Genomic DNA, 23771 nt, shown 5'->3' with positions numbered 1-23771 from the left:
AAACATTATAATATTCCTTATAGGAATTATTATCTTAGAACAATTTTCCATCTGCGTTCAAATTTATAGTCAAATTAGACATTATAAATCAACAAAAACGTATGTAAATCGCTTATTCATCATCGACAATGATTCGATACATACATAAAATCATCATAGAGGGGATCACTAACCTATCGGAATGCTTCGGTTTCCAATCACACACACATCTACATACATCGATAATAATAATCGATATGTGTAACCTTTAACACCGCCATCTCAACAATGAACCACTAATTGCGTCCCTTTACGCCCTCACCCATCCGACAGTGGGCCGAAGATCCCGTCGCTTGACCGCTTCATTTTATTTTATTTTATTTAGAATTCTTTATCATTTTACGCGATTCTCACACTCGACCATTTTCGATTTTGCGCAATCGCATCCTCATTAAGGCGATTCGTCGCGCTTTTTGTGCAACCTGGGCGTCTCGCATAGCCGCAGAGAAATTGTATACCTACATTCAAAGATACTTGCAAACGGTGGGAAACCCCCGTTTCATATATATTTCATGTATGTATGTATTATATGTACTTTCCAATTGAAATAATTATGATAAATTTCAGTCAAAACAGAAAATTTTGTGTTTGTACATAAGTTTTCCCAGTATTTGTTTTCCCAGAGTTTGTACAGATTTCAAATAACATTCTTGAAGTATGTTGTTTTTCACTGACTGTTTTGGAATCTCTGATTTATTTCATACGTCTGTCTGGGGTCGTCATCTTTGTGCGCGAGTGTGATCGCTACGCTTATTGTGTTCACGGTGAAAGCTCTTGCGATGACTCGCAAGTTTCATTTCACGTTTTTTTTTAATAAATAAAAAATATTTTTTTGATGCGCGTGAAAAACGCCAATCGTTAAAGCTTAACCTTCTCTTTGTTGGTAAATAATCCAAAATTGAGTTTCTACAAATGCATTCGTATTTAAAAGTGTGACCTGTAGTAATTGGTTGCTATTATTGTGAGCGATAATCGTGTGAAGATTTTTTCGTTTTTTTATTCTGGATGGCGGTTTTATCTTGGAGTTCATCTTGACAAGTTATAATTTTGACATGACAGACTTTTACTAGAACTCTGTACAATATAATTATACTAAGTTTGATTTTATTAAATGAAAATATTTATTCGTAGTACTAATTTAACTGCATATTCATACTTCAAATTAAAAAAAATATTTTTTTGGTGAAATTTGAAATCACTCACTAATTTACTTTCTATTGACAAAAGGCTTAAATCAAAAGTGCGATCTTAACTTCTTACAGTACTCAAATCATTTTAGATTATTCTGAATTTGCTGAAACTTCTTTTAGCCGTGGCTATTGTCGCTGTCATTGTCAGAGATATGTGTTTAGCTTTTCAGAGATATGTGTTTAGGTTACTTGAATGAGATTCAGTACATTTAAAATATCCATAAAATTATGTTAGGATCTTTATTTTCCTATAAAAAAATGACCTGCATGAATGGTACCCACTAACTAACGGCTCGTTTAAGTTTTAAATGAAACCTGTAAATAAATGTATTGTTCATATTGTGTTTTTCGTCGTAAGAAAGTTTTGCTTCACGCTCCGAACGCCCTTCAGATTTTTGCACCCTTGGCAATTGTCCCGTTGCCAATGCCTTGTTACGGTTCTGATTATACATTTATTTTATTTTATAATGAATATGCATATTAAATGTAGAAAGTATTTTTGACTGTGTGGTTAGTGAGTGTGCATAGTGCAGAGCGTGTATGGGCCGAGTGTTTGGGAATTATCTAATTGATATAGGGCACTTGCCCTATGGCAGGCTTGACGCATAAACGGTAATAAAGCTGGTTGAAAGTTGTAAACTGTGGATTTGCTTAGCTAACAACATGCAAACGTTAATTATGTATGTATATACATATGTATGTACAATGCATAGAAAGTATTCTTTTGAATTTGCACATTTATGGTGATGATTTTTGATGCGCGCCGTATTTTGACAGCCGCTGAATTAATCACTTGTGACCTTTATTTAAATGTATAATGCAATATCTGCGTACATAGGTATGTGTACCTTACGAACATTTTTAACATAACGTGCATATTGGTTATTGAACTCGGACGAACATTATTCGTCCCATAATAAATCCACGTGCGTTCGCTCATACATACTCGTATACTGACTGCACCTCGTCGTGAGCACAATTTATATCCGAACGTTACAAATTGACGAGGTGAAGATTGGATGTCGGTTTTTTTTTAAATCGTACCGCGTAGATTTTCCTCGGATTTTCACTCCGTGTGTGGTTCTTGCTAATGTGTATGTATGTATGTAGTTTGCGTAATGTGAGCATTTACATACATTTTCCACATGTAATTATAATTTTTTTTTTGGTATTCGGTAATGTGTAATGTTACCTCGGTGTGACTTTATATGGTAAGTTAGTCGTAAATTCAACTTAGGGATTGCCGTTTATTTTACGTCATTCTATTTCGTTAGGTCGTTGCAAAATTGATCCTTTAGGATGTGGCTCGTGTCGTAAAATCGATTTTATTAACGCTAACCTTTACTGTTAGTTGTCGCAAATCGTTATGTTTGTAATTTTGAATTGTGTTGTTAGATATTTTACGGAGAAGTTGTATTCTTGTGTGAATTTTATAGTGTCGGCTTAAATTCCGCTTTCACAGTTGATTTAAGTGGTATTGGATATATTTCATGTCAGCCTAGTTTTCAGTTATATCCAGGAAACTGTTTGATAGTGTAACTTTATTTATGAACGCTTTTATGTCAAGTTGAATAGTTCAATCGTTCAATTAGAAACCTAATTTTGTTTTTCTAATTCTGAAAAATTTTAATTTCTTTAAATGTATATTTAACCATCATGCGATTACGGGTTGTACAAAACTTATGGTATTAAATTTGTACGTATACAAGTTTATAAATCATATTTAAATATTGGCGACAAGTATGTAGTAGGTAGGATGGTTTTGCAAATCTGACGAGGAACCATTTCAAAAATGAAATCAGATAAATTGGCAAATTATGATAGGAAATGATCGACTTGGAGTCACAAATATCCAAGTTGATCATTTCCAAGTCGTTCAGCAACACTGTAGAATTACTCCGAATAAATTCTCTTCAATCAAGGTCAACCCAAGGCTTGAACCCGGGAACCTCTCAGTGGTTAGCATTAACGCAAACACTGAACATTACTATTTAACCATAATACTATTAATATATAATAATAATTTAATAAAGATTTTCCATTGATTAATCTCAACAATTTTTTTTTCATTTTTATAAAATGGTGCATAATAGATAATATAATGAACATTTTAATCAAATGAGTATGGAAAATTAGAATTTTTCTATAATTTTCGACTATTTTCCGACTTTTAAAATTTACATACATACATCGGATAATATTTAAATAAAATAATAACAAACGATAAAATTATTTGTAACTAAGCAAAATTTAGTATTTTGTAAAATATAATATGATTCCTATTTCGAATATATGTATGTATATTCGGAACTAAAAGCTTTCAATTAAACTAGACGCTTTTTTTCGAGTGTTCTATAATTAGCAAAGTAATGTCTGGATAAATTATTCATGTATACTAGTTGAAAGCTCCTACTTACATATGTTGGATCGATCTGTTAGATAATTTTTTTCTATTTTTTAATATGTCGTTCATACATACATATTATATATACATATGTATGTACGTGAACGTGGCCAGGCCATTTACATAGTGCATTTCCATTACCTGGTGCGTTCAAATATACAAAACAGCATTTTTTTGTGACTCCCCCAACACAAGTGAGTAGAAACTATTTTAAAAGTTCGTCATTATTAAAATGATTTGGTGGTCAAACAAAAAAGAAGCTAAATGAAAAAAAAAACTAGAAAAATCGTACGTATGCCCACTGTATGTAATAAATGATTCGAATCACTCATTTCAGTACCAGGTGTTCCGTACGAACCTCACGTCAAGTAAGTACCGAATGAATTTTCACTACTTTCTCCTTGTGACACTAAACAATACAATGCGCAATTACACACACATATCGAGCCATCCTTGGCAAACCTAATCGATTGCTCCGCATTCCATCACTCTCTAAATACGTTTTGAAATTATATTACAATCCGAACGGATTCGTACGCCGTGAAATTTGAGGAAATCCATTCATACGGGACACACCTATTCGACTTACCACGCCCAGTCCACCCCCCCCCCCCCTCCTTTCTAAGATTTTTATCTAAAATTTTTTAGCAAAATGGATCACTGGACGAAATTTCGATTTTTTTTCGTCGTATCTATATTTTTGGATCCGGTTTTTCCGGTCGTTTAGGTCGCTTTGTGTGCGAATCGTCTCCGATACACATGCATAATATATTTTTAACGGCTTATTTTCATCGATTATCATTTCTTTTGATGTGTATAATTTCGCATCTATGTGTATCACGTATGTATATAATTAGCTTTTTGATACGAAAAAATATTAATAAAAACGAATAGGAACAACTACATGTGTGTTGAATACATTATTAAAGAAGAGGTATAAAATCAAAGCACTTATAAAATATGTACACGTGTCGGCAAAACAATGAAATGTTTTATTTGTATTAAAAAAATACGAAACAGCGAGTAGGTGGAGATGTGTGTTTGTTATTTTATTTTTATCATATTTTGATCCGTTCGAGTTTTGCGTTCATGTTGCATTTCGATATGTACATACGTACGTGCGAGTTCGGTGTAGCGAAAATGTTTTGCTCGGAATGTTCGAAAGTAAAATCAATTAGATTTGATGTATTGGGAAGCGATGCAAAGTGCACGATAATTTGAGTGCGCTTATCGACATTTTGAACACCGTGTACCGAGTGGAATAAAACAAGAAGAAGGCGCAACCAGACCGGACGTTGATGGATTGACAGCTCTGCCGGCCTTGGATGCCGCTTTTTTTAATGGAAAAATGTGTGTTTCCATGAAATTCGACAATGATAATTAAACGATTATTATAATCAAAAAATTAAATGAACTTTTTGATTTTGATTTTTTTTGGTCCGAACGAGATTTTCACATTTGCTGCACAAATGTGTGTCGTAAAAAACGACTAATGTATTAATCCGTCGCTCGTTTTTTACTTTTACGCTGCAAAATCATAATGAACGTCAATCGCAAAGGTCGACTTTAATTTTTTTTTACATTTTCATTGATCAATCGATTAAAATTAATGTGTTTTAAAAATTAGATATATTGTTTGCATTGAAATGCTAAGAGCTTCCTTTGAAATTTGGCAAACATTGACATGTGTTATTCTATAGTTTTTAATCAGTTTTATTTATCATAATTAATATTGAGCTGTAGTTTTCTCAGGGACATCATTTGCTGCGGTTATTTGCCACCTTTTAAGATTCGTACAGGCCGGGAAAATGCATGTCATTTGATGATATATTATACTATGATTATTCATTTCTAAAAGTTTAGGCTAGCAGAAACTGCAACTAGTCGATCAGACACTTCTTAAAAATAAGGTTTTATAAAAAAACAAACACAAACTGGCCAGCTTTTGCCCCCTCTTGAAAAATCTGAAATGACATCCCTAACTTTTCTTAAATTTATATGTTCATTCTGTAAAAGTTTTCGTATACTGGAACAAAATTTCACATTTTTATTTATGAACTGAAATTATCCTAGTAGTTTCTGATATTTTGTGAAGCAGACACGCAGGGACGAAAAGAAGGAAAGCAAAAGCATTAATTTAAATATATATTTTAAAGCAAATTGTATGAATTGTATGAAAAAAGTTTGTAAATTTGCGAATTGTAAATTTACAAACTTGATGTGTATGTAGCTTGGTTTCATTTCAAATATTCGCTTGTACAATATTTGAATTTCTATATTTTTAAATCCTCTTTATTGTTCGTATATTATGTTCACAATACTTTTTAATAGCTACTGATCCATTGATCATATTCTATTTTACGCATTATTGTTAATGTTAGTATTTACAACATTATCTTACTCTAACAACGAGCTTTATTTTCAAAGTAATCACGGGAACATGAAAAAAATGACGATTTTCTGAACATTCCCCCAAACAAACACTGACTTTTGATTCTCGTTTTAATCAATGAAAACTTATCATAATATACCCATTTTTCATTGCATTGCATTTATCACTCCAACATAGTTTGCAGTATAATAGGATAAATGCTCAAAAACCTATTCACACATTATTTGAATGAGTTGCGTGTTGTCATTATATTAGATTTATGTAATACAGGACGATGTTTGAATACATCCTAAGCCTTAGGATATATTCAAAATATGTATATGTATATGTAGTTCACCTTAGGACCTAAGGTAAACTACATATATACGTATAATGATAATAGGAATTTATGCATATTGGGAAAATTTCGTAATGAAATTCTCGGTATAGATTTGAATAGCAGGCGTCCTTACGTACATACATTGATTGTTAGGAACTCATAGCATTTAAATCCATGATTTGTAAAATGTGAAGTGTCACTTCGTCAATTCGAGTATCCCTTTATGTATTTCCTTTGGTGCGCTATGGGAAGAGGATGTTGACAAAACTCATCGTACCAGTTGGAAACTTTAAATTGGACTTCATTAAATTTATTGGTCGACGGTAAACATTCGGTCTGTGGAACCGTGCGTATCTCTGCCACCGGGACAAAATTAAGGTTTACGACATCTGATTGTCGCCACAACTCATTGTTAATAACTTTTTGAATCATACGATCGCATGATATCTACAAAATTTACATCAACATTTAAATCTTAAAAATACAACGGTATCTCACTGATTTTTGTAAGCGAATTTTATTATTTACTGTTTTTTTTTCGATATTTCGATCCATTTTGAGTAACTTTTATTTGTTACATTCAGAAATTCAAATAAAAAATTAAAACATTTGAATTTTTATTTGAACATTCAAATAAAAAAAATGAATATCACACGCCATTTTATAAACACTACAATTCAAAAGATAAAGAAGGTATTCCAAAATGAAAATATCTTATCAAAATTTTGACTGTTCATAAGAAGTATCTAAATATTATAAAGGTTTGTTAACTAAATAATTTGTTTTCGTGATCAATCTTACGGGTACTCGTATGAAATGTACATATGTATTCGATTCGATTTGAGCCGCTGTCAAGTGTGCTATCAAATATTCCGTATTCCTCCCGTATTGGATTGCTTTTCTGTAGTTTACACGTACCTATGCAGCATCCAATCACTCGTGATGGAAGATTTACGAAACGTCAAAAGTGACGTGGTGTGCTCGCGTTCATTGTCCTATTGGTGGGTATGTACAACGTATCGCTTTCTTGTTAGGTTTTTCGGTGGACAGTATATTTGAGGAGTTGTGGTTGAGGAGCGTGTCCGCCCCCCTGACGTCCCAACATCAATCTGTAAAAGTTATTGAATAATGAGCTGTGGCAGCAGCGGTACCACGCTGCGATACATACATCACTACATTTGAATACACTAATGGGATACAAATGCTGCTCGACCGATGTATGACTGTCTGAAATACTATCCTAGTCTTATCTACATATTTTTTTGTTTTTTTTTTTGAGGAAAATAGGAATTTAAGTTTTTTTGCGAGTGGAATAATGCACGATTGTGTTGCAGTTATATAGGCAATCATGCGGCCACGCACGAAAACGCATAAATATTTGTAGTTTATTATCTTGCGCGTGGTTAGAGGGTTGTTTCAATGGTTGCGACTTGATATTCGGTTCGAGATGTGAGGAATTCATTATGATTCAAGAGTGTTGCATAACAATGGTGATTGATTTGAAACAAGGCTTGGCTTATTATGAATTGAAGCAGTCATTAGAAGGTTTCAACACTTTTTTCTGTACGTTGTGTAAATATCTGTGAGGGCATTTGCAAATGATTAAAAAAAGAATATTTCAAATTGTTCGTTTTGGTTAAATCAGAGATTAATAGCTACGTAACCACATATTATATGGTTTAAATGGCTAGCTTTATAATTTGATAGTTATGTATATTTCAGCGAAGACTTACATATAATAAAAGCTAAAATTTAGGTACTAAACAGTGTAATTTGCGTAACTTTCCATATAAGTACAGGTGATGATATACAGATGGTTCGTTTGTATGGAATGTTAATATGCAAACATACATAGTATATGAAAATGTATCTATGATATAAAACTATGCTGAACTCTTCGTATTATGTTCTGATTTATATCAATGATATGACACATTTTTCAACAGGTTTATTTTTTTAATTCCTATGGTTTCCAAACATAAGATTGTTACATATTTTTCATAATTTGAATAAAAAAATTCGCGTATTATATAAATAGAAAATGCACATACCGATTGTTTTACATTGTTTGACAAAGTACATAGTTAATTTTTCTGTTCTCTTATTTTATTTGATCATTTTTTTAAATCTTATTTTATAATCCTAGAGAGATCAAATGGCATTTAGAATATCTACATATGTACATATGTATATATTTATGTGATCAATTTAGATTCTCGTTGCTAAGTTTTGTTCTTGTTCTTCTGGGACTACTCTTTTCTTTTTGGTCCAATACATTGTCCATATCACTCATCCATAGAATATGCCCCAGCCGCTTTAATTGAGCTAAATCTCAATTGCCGAAAGAAATGCCGCATACATTTTTTGTTATTATTTTTAAAAATATTATATTTTACCATGGTGCCATAACAGGTTGCCCTAAGCGATATCTATGGTTTTAAACTTACAAATATGTATTGTATATAAATTTATAGACCATAAATACAAATAGTAGGTAGGTAGGTTGATTTGCCAATTTGGCGAGGAGCCGTTTCAACAATTAAATCAGATAGATTTGCAAAATCTGATAGGAAACGATGGACATGGAGTCACAAACATCCAAGTTTTGACCATCACCACTGTAGAAATACTTAGAATAAATTATTTTCAATTGAGGTCAAACCAGGGCTCGAACTCAGGACTTGTCGGTGGTTATCATTATCAACTGGTATGATGTTCAGTGAAAACATAACTATGGTGACTGTATTCCTGAGTTTAATTAGTTATTACGTACGCTATGGACCAATAGAACAACCCTCACGGTGTGGATTCGTACCTGAGTGTCATTTTATATTAAGTGTCAGGATCAGAATATAAACTATGCAACGTACAAAGCGTATGCGCTCATTTTTGTACAATACGCGCGCGATTCATGTCTTTTATTGCGTTTTCCATTTATTTGCAATAACGTACCAAGTGTATAGTATCTCTGGATTATTATACGCACCGCTGACATATGACGTACATATGTACATACATACATTCATATTTGGGTACGCGTACTAGCTTAAGATGGTGATTTACCATTGTCTTAATTTTATTGCAATTTTCTTTTTAATGTCTGTATAAGGCGAGGCAGTCGAGAGAGAGAGAGATTCCAGGCGAAAGATTATAATACAAAATAAATAACCGATTGCGAACCACCGTTTGGGCGCTATTCTGCCACACCTTTGCTATCCCGCCTTTTGCAAAGTTGATATGCGGCACACATGATATCAATTGTATACATATGTACATATAGTCGTAATAATTGTTGCTTTGCACCAGAGAAGCGTAAACTTTTTATTTGGCAGTGCGAAATTAATTTGAATATTAAGCAATTACTTCATATTATTGATTACATATAATTTTTACTCGTGCACGACGGCCTATACTTAAGTATACATATGATAATTTGTATTATTTTATCTAACAGATGTATTCGTACAATATAATGAAACGTTCGGATGCAAATTACGAAAATAAATGCATTTTCGACATGTTAATTCTAACAAGACATGCACATGTTCGAATTAAACTGGCTTAAATAAATTAGCCAATAAAAAAAAATAGCAATAGTACGCATCTTAATTTTGCTAAAATTGATTAGGATCTATTATGCTACTTATTTATGTATATTGTACGAAAGCTTCCGAGTGTCTAATTTTAATACTTTAATAATTTAATTATTATTAGTGTATATTTTAAACATACACATTTCGATCTGATTTTCATAGCAAGCAACAGCGTGACACAAAAAACGCGCCATGCATATTTAAATTATTCCGACGTACGTTTCCGCATAATCATTCGGCTAATTTAAACCTTTTTATTGTGTCTATGTATGTAATATTAAAGTTACGCACGCATATTTTTGCCCTGTCAAACATATCAATTCATTTGTCAGTTTGGAAAAAGTTTCGTATCGCTTCGTCGCGTCTGTCCGTCCGGCAAGTTCGTATGTGAGTGTTCGTTTCGATTGTAATGAAAATTTTAATTTGTTCGGGGACGAAACTGCGTTTGAGAAATTTTATAATTCTATGTCAGACGATTTCTAATGCTGTTTTTTTTTTTTATTATTATTAAGATTTCATGTTCGTGAATACGATTCGGTGCAATTGTATTCGTAAAGCGTGTAGTGTAGGCATGTTCGTCCCACTTTACGCGTAATTGAATAATTTATTTGAAGGACAATTCTGTGATTTTATGTCATAAAATTGATAGAGAGACGAAAAACGTGTACGAATAATTTACTGGAGCGAAGTATGTACATTTGTAGTTAACCTTTTATTATAATTAATGTTGAAGAAAATTGATAGTCTTACGAATATAGCCTTCATACATATTAAACGTACATATGTACGTACGGCTTTGCATGACTTTTCACATTTTTGAAATTGAATTGTTACAATTTAAATTAAATTAAAATATAGATATAGATAAAATATAATATAGATTTTAGAGTTAAAATTTTTATTTAATACGGGTTCAAGTCAGACAGGGCCGGTTTGTTTATTTACAAATGTATTGTCTTTAATTTTAATTCTTATACTAACGCATTTCCATCATTATATTTAGAAAAATTGCTAATTGGAAGAATAATTTTCCACCAATTATTCGAATTCATATTATTTTTTAAAGTAAAAAACCTGATGAATCCACCATATATATTTTTTAAATTTATATTTTCTCATGATGTCATTACGTGTTGCCCCTGAGCGACATTTAAAGTATGAAATTTATCTATATATGTATATAAAAATGAATGTCTGTGTATGTGTCTCGAATAGGCTCCTAAGCCACTGAACCGATTACGATGGATCTTTCAGGATTTGTTGTATGCATGTCCGGGAAGATTACTGTGAAAAAAAATCGTCCAAAAACGGGAACCAAAAGGGGAAAAATGGGAATGAGTGTCATTGCAACGCTATAATTTCAAATGTTTTCGCGTTGCGATCAACGTTTTCGCTGCCTGCGTTTTTATTCCGGTAAATGGGAACGGGAACGGGAACGGGAACGAGAATTGCATGTGTCATTTTGGCATTGCAACGCATGCCGGGTTCAGCTAGTACATATATAAATTTATAGATTATAAATTAGAAATCATCAATTCAAACAGTAGTGACATATGGGGTAGAATTGTTTTCCCAATTTGATGAGGAACCGTTTCAACAATTAAATTAGATAAATTAGCAAACCCTGATAGGAAACGGTCGACTTGGCGTTGAAAATATCCAATTCTGACCAGCAGCACTACAGAAATACTCCAAATAAATTATTTTCAATCGAGGTCAACTCAATGTTTGGACCCGGGAACCTCTCGTTGGTTAACATTAACGCTAACACCGATCTATGCTACTGTCTCCTCTCCAGCAAGTTACCATTCCATCTCATCTCATACATATTTCTTATTTCATTCACTAATCTCTCTTGTGACCTTCCTTGCACCCGCTTCTTAGCATTCTCTCGTATACCATTCAAGCACTTTAATTCTTCTAGCTGTATAATTGTAATTTCAATGTCTTCACCCTCTCCAACTACCCCCGTCACAATTTTCATCCACGCATTCAATAAACTGTTATTTCGTATTCATATTCAAATAAGATTGTAATTATAATAATATATATGTAAGACGCGTTACTCTAGGTGTGAATTTTCCGCACGTCTTTTGTATTGTAAGGCTTTCGCGCGCGCCCCGCTTTGAGCGCCGCTGCCTGTCTCGCGGTAATGAGTCCGTGTATGCAGTATTTGTCCGATGCACACAATAATAAACCGATCGAGAGGAGAGAGACGCAACAGGGAATTTCTTACATCTGGATCTGTACTGATTTAAAACCGGGCCCCTCGTCGGCTACAAGGCCCCTTGTGTGTACCACCGCGCGTATGAAATATGAAACTGTACCCCAGACGCACTAAACCAAACGAGTGTATGTGTGTGTGCGTATATTTGTCCATATTTATTATGCATATATGTACCTACGTAAGGTATCCACCATACATTCGTTCTCCTTTGATGCCATCTCCTTTATTTTCATTATTATAATTACACGTTTTGCCCGCCGCAAGACTCATGTATGCATATGTATGTAGTATGTGTGTATGCATATGTATGTATGGACGAAATCGTTCGTAATTTTTCAACACGTCTATTTTGAGGTCGTGTGTATGTAAGTTTGATTGTTTTTACATGTCATTTGATGACATCTTCGCTTGAATGGGTTGCATCATAGATAATAACGCTGATTTCGTTTCGTTTGAACGCTATTGGAACTACTAAATGCCCGAGGAATTGGGTCCAGTTTCACGGGATGGGTTTTTTAAGTGGGTCATTGGAGTAGGCAAATGTTTATCTACATAAATGATCTTGTTAATTGTTCAAATACAAGCTATGTAAAGTGTATTCGTTTTTGCGTAAAATCATTTTTTTAATCTTGTGTTATCTGTGCGTCGAATACGTATGGGTAAAATGTTGAATTTCGTGGAAAACTTCGATTTTTCCAGACAAGTAGGTATATTTATGAAATTTTTAATGGTTGAATAGTAGTAATATACTTTCAAGAAGAGGATAGATGCATAATAATTAATGTTTAACTCGTTTTACTTATTAGAAAATAGTTTCGATACTTACTGCATTCTCATTTAAGACCAATTTTAGTATCATTTACATTGTGCTTATTTTGCATCTTAAGACATTTCCAAAAGTTTTCTCAGTGCCGAGTTAGTTTTTCTGATTGTTCAATAAGTTGTTTATGCGCTGCTTTGAGTCGCATTTTTTCCAACTGTCTTTTTCAATCATACTGAATGAATTTGAATTTGAACATGAATTTGAGATTTATTTATAGAAAAATCTTATGCCAAAATGATATAACTGTTTTTCTCAATGCATCATTGTGGTTAAATATATAAATAATATACATAAAAGGAATAATAATAAAAATAATGGAAAAAAAACATTTAAAAGAATAAAAAATACATAATAAAGAAGTGGCATAAATAGTAGAAAACAAGACTAATGTGCATATAAAATACGTACATCAAATAATATATACATATATGTACATATACAATAAATTTTAAGAATTTCTTTTGATAAGTTTAATAACCACTTCATCATAGCTAGCATTAAAGAGATCTAAATAATGAGCCATCATGCTGAGGAGTCGAACGGCCCTAGAAAGAGGAGAGTTTCTGAGTATATGTACATATGTATGTATTTGTAGAGCCTTAAAACAGCTTACGATTCTGTAATAACCCCATTGTTTTCGGGAGCCAGAAAATTGAACTCCTTCAAGATTGAGGAATTGTAAATATCACCCCTTAATATATGATTTTTACAAATGCTTTCCGAGAAAGAGATCTCTTCGCTTTGCCAGGAAGTTGAATCTCATAGATGCTAAGACTAAAGCACTGGGGAACAGATATGGATAGTATCCAAATGCTTTGAGCTCTGAAAAATCTGGTCTTGGGACATTTTTCAAACAAGAACTGACCTATTTTTTTACAACATTCTCAACTTCAAGACATCTAGCCCCGGTCTGCATCACGCATCACGTATACCTAAACTGGACAATAGTGTGTATTCACATACTCCATAAATTGCAGTACGTAACGATCCAATAAACAATTCACATACCTTATTTTATTGGTTCACGTTTTACATTTAATTGTCATCTTATGTTTGAGCCACACCTGCTTAATTCGCAACGTTGACATAAAACGTCGATCGATTGTATTATTATGAATCGTTATTTTATTATGTACATAGTTTTAAAATTGCTCACGGGATATGTAATGCATTTATATACAAACATTCTACGCGTTGATTTATTCATGTAGTGCAAATTTTCCAGAATTTACACACACACACACGTGCCCTTCCCAAAGTATACTCACTCCCGAATATAATAATAATTAATTAATTAATTCGTCGCCGCGAATCTACATAAATTAAAACGAGATTAGCATAGTGTGTATGTACGTCCAATTTGGAACATCCCGCCGACACGGTTATAATAATCGAGTTAATTTATATATTATCAAATTATACATTTGCCGATTAGACACACGAATCGATAATAAGGCATGCAGTACACATGCGCGCGATGTAATTCATTTTAATAACAAAAAAAAATTGAAATTATGTATGTGAAGATAGCGCCCGTTAAATAGTGTTCATGTGTATTTAAATTTCGATCTGATAAATAAGTGAGATCTCAATAGTACGCACAATGGCCGGTTCACGATCAATCAAACGACAGGAAATGTTAAAATTTAAACGCACTCTAGATTATATAGTTCTATTATTGTACGGTTGCACACGTCTAGTGTGTAATTTAATGTTAAGTTTTTGCACTGGTCCTATTCTAATCGCGGCTGCCTTTTTTGTTTATAGTTTAATTGAGTTAACGATTTCGACATTGTGTGTATGCATGCGGTGGATGCACATACATCAAGAGTAATTGATGTAATTTAACCGTCATTTTTTTCCACTGATCTTCATTTTACTCGTTGCTAGTAAAATACAAGAACGACAGACGGCCTGCATCTACTTAACTGCCAGTTGACATTCGTTCTTTATGGTATAAATGAGCGTACTTGCGATCAGGGCCTGTATTCAATTAGCGTATGCTGTATGTATGTATGTGTGTGTGTGTGTATTTTTTAAATTGATTCGTAATGGTTTATTTGGGAATATTAAACTCTTTCGAACGCAACCCACGGTTTATTGACTGGTTAATTGGACTTCGTCTATTTATTTTTTTGCAGCATAATCATCGTTGATAATCTCATTCGGGTCGTTTATCGCAAATTAAATTTTACAATCGGTTCTATCGAACCGAAGAGGAGAGCTTTTGATCTGAGCACGATAACTTTGTATGTGTGTATATATGATCATTTTATATTATATAAATGGTACAATTTGTTTACATGCTTCATTTCCGTTTGTTTTATTTTTTGTTTGTACCTATGAGGCCGGATGTGATGAAATGTTCGATTGTGAAAGTTAACAGATCTGTGTCGTATTGTTTTGCATGCGAGTTTTAAATGCAATATGTACATGATGTGATGTGATTAAAAAAAAAAGCGTAAAATGTCAAGTCGATTTGTTATTTTTTTATTATTATTATAAAATTGAGAATGTTTAATGTGCGACAACCCTGAGCTTTGGCCCTTCATTTGAAATTCACTGATACAAATAACAAAAGGATGAAACAAGACGGAGATATGTCTATTGTGCATTATGTGCGGCGAAAGAGGGAGATGAGCGATAAAGACTGTGTATGCATTATAAAGAGATGATTTTTTTTATTTTAATATTAATTGCTTTTAAAAGTACGGAATCATTGTGTTTCGAACGTAACGTCGAGGAAAGAAAAAAAAGGAACATTTTAAAGATGGCCGCCCGTAAAGAATGACACGGCGTTTTGTCAGTGTTATTATTTTTGTATTAACACGAATATTACCGAGCGGGCTTCCACAATAAAAATATTATCAAATAATAACTATCATAGTAAGCTGCGAATGCTATTCGTCGGAACTGTGTTCCGTTGAAAAAAGTGCAATATTTTTTTCATCGCTTCGATTATTGAGTGTACATTTGTATGTAGTATGTTCGCGTTGATTCAATTGGCGGTCGTTTCGGGGTTGACGTGATCGACACATTCCGGGTCTCTTGAAAAAAAAGTGATGATAATCGAGAAATATATTCCTGGAAAATTACTGGTTTACAATGTTCTAGTTTCGGCACGCCCATCAGAGATGTTGCTTTTCATTGGCTAGATAGATACATATGTATGTATGTATTATACATATGTATCTTTCGTTTCAATTATTCGTTCTTTTATTATTCGTGTATATGTACAAGATATGTATATAAATGCATAAAACTAGTAAGGAAACTATGCGACTCATGCACTCAATTTTAATGGACATATTTTTAATTGCGTTTTTTATTTAATATTATACTCGTATTGTCGTATATTTTATTTAAATTTTGCAGCTTTAACTGTGGAATATTTTTTTAACATCTGCAACTTTATGAATCTGTTGAATAATAGTTGTTTATTCTCATTAAATATTATCACTTTTACCAAAAATTTTATCAATTTTATGTTGCACAAAAAGAGGATTGTGTAATTTCATACGAATAATATACCTTTCTAGGTCTACATATACATTGTTGTATATGTTACAGTTGAAGTATATCTTCCGATTGTAATATACCTATATTTTGATTGGAATATATTTTGTATTTTCTTAAATAACTAAAAGTGTATTTTCAGTTGGAATGTATTCCTTCAAACCCTCGTAAGTTGATAATTATATGGCTAACTACATTCCAACTGGTCAAAATATACTACAACTGAAAATACACTTCTATAAATAAGTACCAAGTTAGATGGAAAGGTTAGGTTTTTGTCGTCACTCGACTAGTAAATTGAGTTGGAAAGTCACATTTTTGTTTTGAACACATCCTTAGAGTTGTCGTAATACGGTACCATTACCTTTATTCGTAATACCTAGCAAATATTAACGAATTATTGAATTCTAAAGCATTCGTATGAACTTTCAAAACTGTTATATTACAACTGGCGCACATTGTTGAAAGATTAATAATTTACTAGTCGATTTTTATTCAACTATGAATTACCTAAAACGGCAGTTGTAACTGAAACTGCATTTGCTGTAAATCCCGTTTCCACTCATTTTTTTAAATATTGCAAAAAAAGGATGCCTACCTATGTACATATATGTACATACATGCATAGTTCGTTTTTCGAATTGTTCTTTTGTGTAAAATATGGCTGGCCAGATTGGTTCGGGTATGAACAAACTAGTTCATGAACGAACGATATCGACACTTGGACATACGTACATACATATATACAAGTTGATGCATTGAAACGTTTTGAATATAATGAAATGTACGAAGATAAAATCATGTTCTGATTTCTATTATTTTATTCGCTTCTTTTATTTTTGGTAGTTATGACCGGTTTGGAGATTGAGCGTTCGTTTCGTTTTTGTATTTTAAGTATGTGTGTTAGTTAGTGTGTGTGTGATGAAAAATCTCCCGCTTTATACGCAGATCAATTATAATAGTCATTATTTATTCCTTTGTTCACAGATTGATCTACGATGGTGAAGAAATAGATCTTCTATTCAGAGTGTTCGTGTGCGCGCGAGAGCCTTTGATGTCGTAACAGATCGTCAGAAAAAGAAAAGGATACGCGAGTGTGCGCGCGGGCACTATCACGTGATATCGAGAGGTGGCAAACGGGCGTGATGATGACGATGATGGTCATGACGACCGCGAACATATCGTTCGATGTTAAAGATTAATGCCGCAATTGGATGCTGATGTCGCACTCGAACAGGTACATTTTGTACCGTTTCTTACTATTGTGGGTTAAAAAATACATTAGTAAATATATTAGTTTAATATTAAAATTTAGTTTGATGCTTTAAAATACAAAGCGGAAGCATTTGAGGGTGGATTTGAGTCGAAAAAAATTAATTTTGATTGCGTGTTTTTGACTGTTTTGACGCTTGCAGATGAAACTTCATGGTTCATTTTCTTATGAAACTTCATGGTTCATTTTAACATTCAAACTACCGAAGATTGATTACACACATATATGTACATACATTTTTAAATTTTCTCTAGTGTCATTGAGGTCTTAACTTTCAAAGAATGTTATATAAAAGTTAACAAAGAACGTTACATTACCTCCACAAAATTTGAATTATAATTGCCATTAATCAACAGTATAACACAGAACGATTCTTCGTTCTACCTTGAACTTAGACCAGGTGAACTTATGTAAACTATTCATCGATAAACTTTTAATAGATGTTCGACCTTTTGTATGTAGACAGCAGTGTAGACTTACGGTTAGCATATGTACATACATACATATATGCTTTCGAACGAAATGTCACGGGTTTAAGTCCCACTGCTTTGCTGCTGGCCAGACCTTGGTTTGTGACTAGGTCGATCATTTCCTATCAGAGTTTGCTAATTTATCTAATTTTCATTTAAATGGTTCCAACAAACTGGCAACCTTTACCCATTTCTCGCAATTTTAGAGTTTTCAGCATCTCGAATTTCGCTGATTCGTATAAAAATGCTGCAAATTTGTTCATAAATGTCAAGTTTTTCAGCATCTCAAAATTTGATGATTTACATAAAAAATAAAATGCTCGCAAAATTTAAGTTTATCAATAGTTTATCCATAGATGTCTCTAAAATGATGTCTTGTTAAAATTATTCTAAAATTTGAATATCGATATTTGTAATTGGCCAGGAAGGCGCATTAGGGTTTACCTGTCAGGCCTTCCTAGTATATACATATATGTAAAATAAAATAAAAAATGCACATTTTTGTTATTTTGCGTAGCTTTGAGTTCAGCTGTTGATTTTTGAAAATGTTCGTTTACAGGTGGGGTCATTTTGTAGTGTGCCATGACGACCGCGATGTCTGCGCATCAGGAGCCCCCACGGGAGCGTCTGGCGTCTCCCGTGTGGCCCCCGACCAAGAGGAACAAGCGTAAGGACTTTAAGCCGAGGTGTGCCCCCAACGCACCCCTCACATCCCCCCAGCACGTGGACGATGGCGTCGACAGCGAACCATCTCATGAGCTCGACGAGGACATGGACGGCGCGACCAGACTGTCCGAGGAGCGGATCCACACCGACGACGACGACGACATCTCCAAGTGCGTCAAGATCGGCGTCAAGAACCTGGTCCTCCTCAAGGGTGCCGAGGCGGTCGACCTCTCCGGCCGCAGGATCAGCACGGACTCCAACGAGAACATTGACACGTATCCAGGAAGTCAACACTTGTTGGACTTCGCCGACCATAGAAAAAACACGATGAATATATCTTCGCAGTTCCAACAGTCGTATATAGAAAGTTTGCAACTGCCCGAGCAGGGCAAACACATACTAACCACTAACAGTAACATAAGCATCACGCCTAGCGAGTACAAAACTAAAAACTTTAGCACGAAGAGTCCCTTCGCAATATCACAATTGATCAAAACGAATTCGCCGACCAGGAGAAGGAATTCGGACAACTCCGAAGACTTGGAGAACGACGACGGCAGCTTGAGGAACGAGGAGGACGGAAGTGGTGGAGCTCTGTCGCCGGACGCGCCCCAACAAGACGGACAGGAACCTATGGAAGTCGACGATGCAATCGAAGAGGAGATGCAGAACGGAGAGGTTCCCAGTAATAACAAAGTTTTAAGCGAGTATGCTGTGAATACCATGAAAGAATTATTAGGAATTTATGGACTGTCTTCCAACGAAGTAGCTGAAGCTTTGACGGGACAAGTCAGAGCAATAGAAGCTCTTCAAGCAGGTAAATTTTACATTTTCATATTTACAAATAGTCTCCCATTTTCTTCTAAATTATTATAATAAAGGAATGCAATTTTTTACATGATTTAACAGGTTTTTTTACCGTTTGAAAAAATAAATTAACTCTTGCAAATAATTACTACACAAATCTTGCAGTAATTTTTTGCCATAGTAAACTTTTGACGTATCGGATATTGAACTATGAATCTTACAGTTCGTGAATCCAATATGCTGTTGACTTGCATTTCTAATGTTGTTTGAAATCAATTTTAATCGTAATTGTTTCGATTGTTAAGCAGGGAAGCCGTATCCACTCTGGTTGCAGCACAGATGGCCTCAAGGCGCCATGAACGCCATGACAGCCATGGGTGCACCGTATCTCGAAGATAGTGAAATTCAATCGCCGCTTGATGCGCACCATAGGTAATGCATTTTTAGTTATAATTTTACACGTGTCCCCCGCTTTGTTTTCGACTTGACGTTGGTGACGTTTCAGCGTCGAGACATTTCTGGGCAGTTCGTGACACGTCTGTCGGTTGTGAGGTAACTGGTAGTAAGTAACGCCAGGATAGAATCAAATTTATGAATTGCGCAACCTCCGGCGGATTTCTAGATACACATTTTCGACTTATGACAATGCACTCGGGAATTTCTTTCTGACATGAACGCGTTATGACATTGATATACTAAACTAGATCGTTCCGCAACTGGGTTGTCCCGGATTCGGAAATCGCCGCCGCCAATCAGATAATGACAACACTAAAACAACAACAAAAAAAATAGTTATGATACCCCAATAATGACAATGGTTTATTTTTTCAGATCGAATTCAATACAAGAGAATAGCGAAGCGTCCGGCGTGGACTCTGACGGTGATCGAACTTTGGATCTGAGCTTATCGAAAGATCCTGACGTTCAGGTAAGTCTTTTAAATACATATATGTGTGTATGTATGTATATGCGTTTTATTATTTTATTATGATTGTTCAAATTTGAAACGTGATTTTATGTTGTGCAGGATTTGTCGGCGTCTGCGTCATCCGCTGGGAATAGTGTAGCTGAATTCGAACAACAGACATTATTGATGAGAAGGAATCTGGAGGATTTGGCAGGATTACATGTGAGAATTTATTATATTTTCATCGTACGTATGTATTCACGATTTCAGATAATTATTAACTGGTTTAAAATTTTCAGAGTATTTTTTCAAAACCACCATCTTCGTATGACAATGAAGACGCTTTGAGTGCAGATCTTAGAACAAAACTATCGCCAGCTGGTGAGTGTTATATTTCATTTATCATTACTACATATATAAAAGTAACTTAAATACTTAATAATGAAATCCTAAATCATTACTTTTCATTGTGAAACATTTGCAAGAGAATATATTGTTTCTTAAAAAGTACGATATTAATAACATATCATTTGCACTCTTGAAGTATTATATTCGAACAATTCCTCTTCTTCATCCAAAATCGTTGTACTTCATATCGATCAATGCTCTGAATTAGTATTGAATCGTTGTGTTATATTTTCTTTGTGCTTACAAAGTCCGCTTACGTTCGGTTGTAGACCTTCGTACAATGACCAGAAAAAGAAAGAAGAAAAAAGTAAAAACATATTTGACGTCTGTTTTTGTGTGTGTATTATAAAGCTACATACCGAAACATCCCGTGTATTAAAATGATAAAAGGAATATCTCGACCGAATAAGGATTGAATATTTAATACGGAATTTGAATAGACTTTTCAGTGCTTCCATCATCAATCCATTCATACCAACGCACACTCACACATTCATATCGGTTAAAAAATCAAATCCACTTCAAACGGACAGACGAATATGATCCTTAAGTCGGTACGGGCGAAAGTAGAAAATCGTCAGCGAGCTCAGTCGACGAGGGAATTATGATTGATTCAATTTCATCCATTTAAGCGATTTAAAAAAAGCATAATAAAAGAATCCCTTTCTGTGCCGTCAAACACCGAAGTGCAACAATCGAAAAGCGCCCTAAGTGCCGAGAGCACATGGACTAATTTCGATTATCGGAGTCGGCGGCTGTTCTGCGTCCGATCGTCAAAGCAAATTGATCCTTATAAGGTCGCGGTTTAGGAGTTATAATCGTCGGTTCGCGACGCGGCCGTTGTCACGTTTGCCACGGTGGTTCGCCCCGTATTTGAACAATTTAAAAGGAGACGTGCTTTTATGAATTCATAAACAGATAAATCACGGCTTAAGTAGGAATTCCGTGGAAATTGTTGTGCATTAAGCGTACACCGTGAATACCGATCGAATCATGCTAGTGCGTATGTATGTATGTAAATTGTATCGTTACGCTCGCGTCGTTTTTCGCGCCTAATAGGAAAATTCAGTGTGGACGTAATACGATTTTCTTTTTGTTTCAGAAAATATTTTTTAATTAAACATGGCAGCATTTATATTTCAAAAAGTGAAATGAAAAAATTATTTGAATTTAAAATTTCTTTTCATATTCAAAACAAAAGAAGTAATATTTTGTTGAAAAAAACCTTTTGTTTTAAATTAAATTATTTGAATTAAAATTTCTTTGCTATTATTTTTTTAAAGAGAAATTTATGCTAAAATATTATATACCTACATATGTACATAAAGGGGATAAAATCAATATCAATAGGGATCAATATCCCGTCAACAGTAATATTAATTAATTAAGACACGTTGTTTATATGATCAGAAGGAATTCCTACATGTTTCATGTTAATTTGAAACTTCTTTTGGCATGCTTAAGACGGGTGCTGTAAATTCGAACTTTATTACACTTTGAGAGCTGCATAATAGAATCTTCTCGTTCATCATGGGCTTTTCTAAATAAATATCATTCCATTAAGTAATAATAATTGGGTAATTCTTAAACGATATCTCTATCATTTAATTTCATGCCTGTGATGGTCGTCAGTTTTTTTTTATTATGATTCAATCTTATCATTGAAATTTAATTCAGCTATTTTTTCTCTGAAAATTAAGGTTTTTGTTGAAAAATTAATGTGTTTAATAAATATGTTTTAATTAAAATCAAAATTTCAGTTGATTTTAGTATGTATGTAAGATTGTAACTTAAAACTTAAGATTTTAAAAATTCTTTCCTTACCCGATAACGCAGTGCGCGTTTATAATTTTATGTTAATGCCCTGCATTGTAAGCTTTTGAACCGTTTGAATCGAAACGAGTTCCTTGATTTCCTGCATTCATACGTGGATTTTCAACATTCCTTTTTTTTCATTTTACGTGGAATTTGTCAATCAAGCTTGGCCGCAATCCGTTTTCAAAATTAACAACTGAAATGCGTACCGCATAATTTTATACGTGCGTTCGAAATGTTTGTGGATAAATTTTTAATGCACTATTGTGCCGTATGAAAGGATTTCAATTTTCTTTTGATGCCGTTACAACAATTCCGAAGGGAGGTATTCCTACTTTTTTTTTATTATGCAGCATGACAAGAAATTTGTTCCACATTAGGATCGCATTCTTCAGTTTATATTGTAACAAATGACAACTGCTTAAAACACTCTCTACTTAAATTTGGAAAATTTCTTTTGTACGCTTGTATCGAGACATTAAACACAAACATGATTGTTTTCTTCGTAAAAAAATATATTGGAAATTCACGGCACGTCCTCGAAAACATGAAGTTTTCACTCGAAGGATGTTAGAAATTAGTCTTTTCTTCTTTTGTACGAACGGCGGCGGATGCTTTCTGTTTTTTAATGCATTAATTCTTCGTATAATCTGCGATATAAACACGACGATAGCTCAATCGGTAGAACGCTTGTTTATGTTAAATTCAATTCAGTCACCTTTTATTTCATTGTCGAGGAAGATTACCGTGTAAAAGTAAAATAAAAAGTAAAGAGGGGTAGTTCTGATCTAACCTAGTTCGTTTCCAATCATGCCGGACTTGATTCAAAGTATTTTAGTATTAGAATGAATTGAGTAGTGGAATGACATCCGTAAGGAGACCGATGGGTCGGCAACATCCCCGGTCTTTGCAAATTGCATTT

The 23771-nt window shown here is 33.8% G+C and overlaps 1 protein-coding gene across 2 annotated transcripts in view; it reads left to right on the top strand.

The window, feature by feature from the left end:
* LOC143913272 (zinc finger protein castor homolog 1-like) overlaps positions 1-23771 on the top strand; it is a 120330-nt gene that overhangs the window by 85337 nt on the left and 11222 nt on the right. The window contains exons 5-10 of one of the 2 annotated variants that reach the window (XM_077432961.1): positions 17491-17740; positions 18806-19729; positions 20028-20151; positions 20551-20647; positions 20747-20848; positions 20926-21007. In XM_077432961.1, the coding sequence (XP_077289087.1) occupies positions 18829-19729; positions 20028-20151; positions 20551-20647; positions 20747-20848; positions 20926-21007 (1306 nt within the window). In that variant the 5' untranslated portion in view covers positions 17491-17740; positions 18806-18828. Of the gene's footprint in view, positions 1-17490; positions 17741-18805; positions 19730-20024; positions 20152-20550; positions 20648-20746; positions 20849-20925; positions 21008-23771 lie in introns of both variants that reach the window. The other variant, XM_077432960.1, reaches the window with a different exon arrangement.

The sequence above is a fragment of the Arctopsyche grandis genome, chromosome 6 (genome assembly GCF_051622035.1).
Source record: "Arctopsyche grandis isolate Sample6627 chromosome 6, ASM5162203v2, whole genome shotgun sequence".
In the NCBI taxonomy this organism is placed as follows: Eukaryota; Metazoa; Arthropoda; class Insecta; order Trichoptera; family Hydropsychidae; genus Arctopsyche; species Arctopsyche grandis.
The sequence above is the reverse complement of the archived record's forward strand: the minus strand, read 5'-3'. Positions and strand labels throughout refer to the sequence as shown.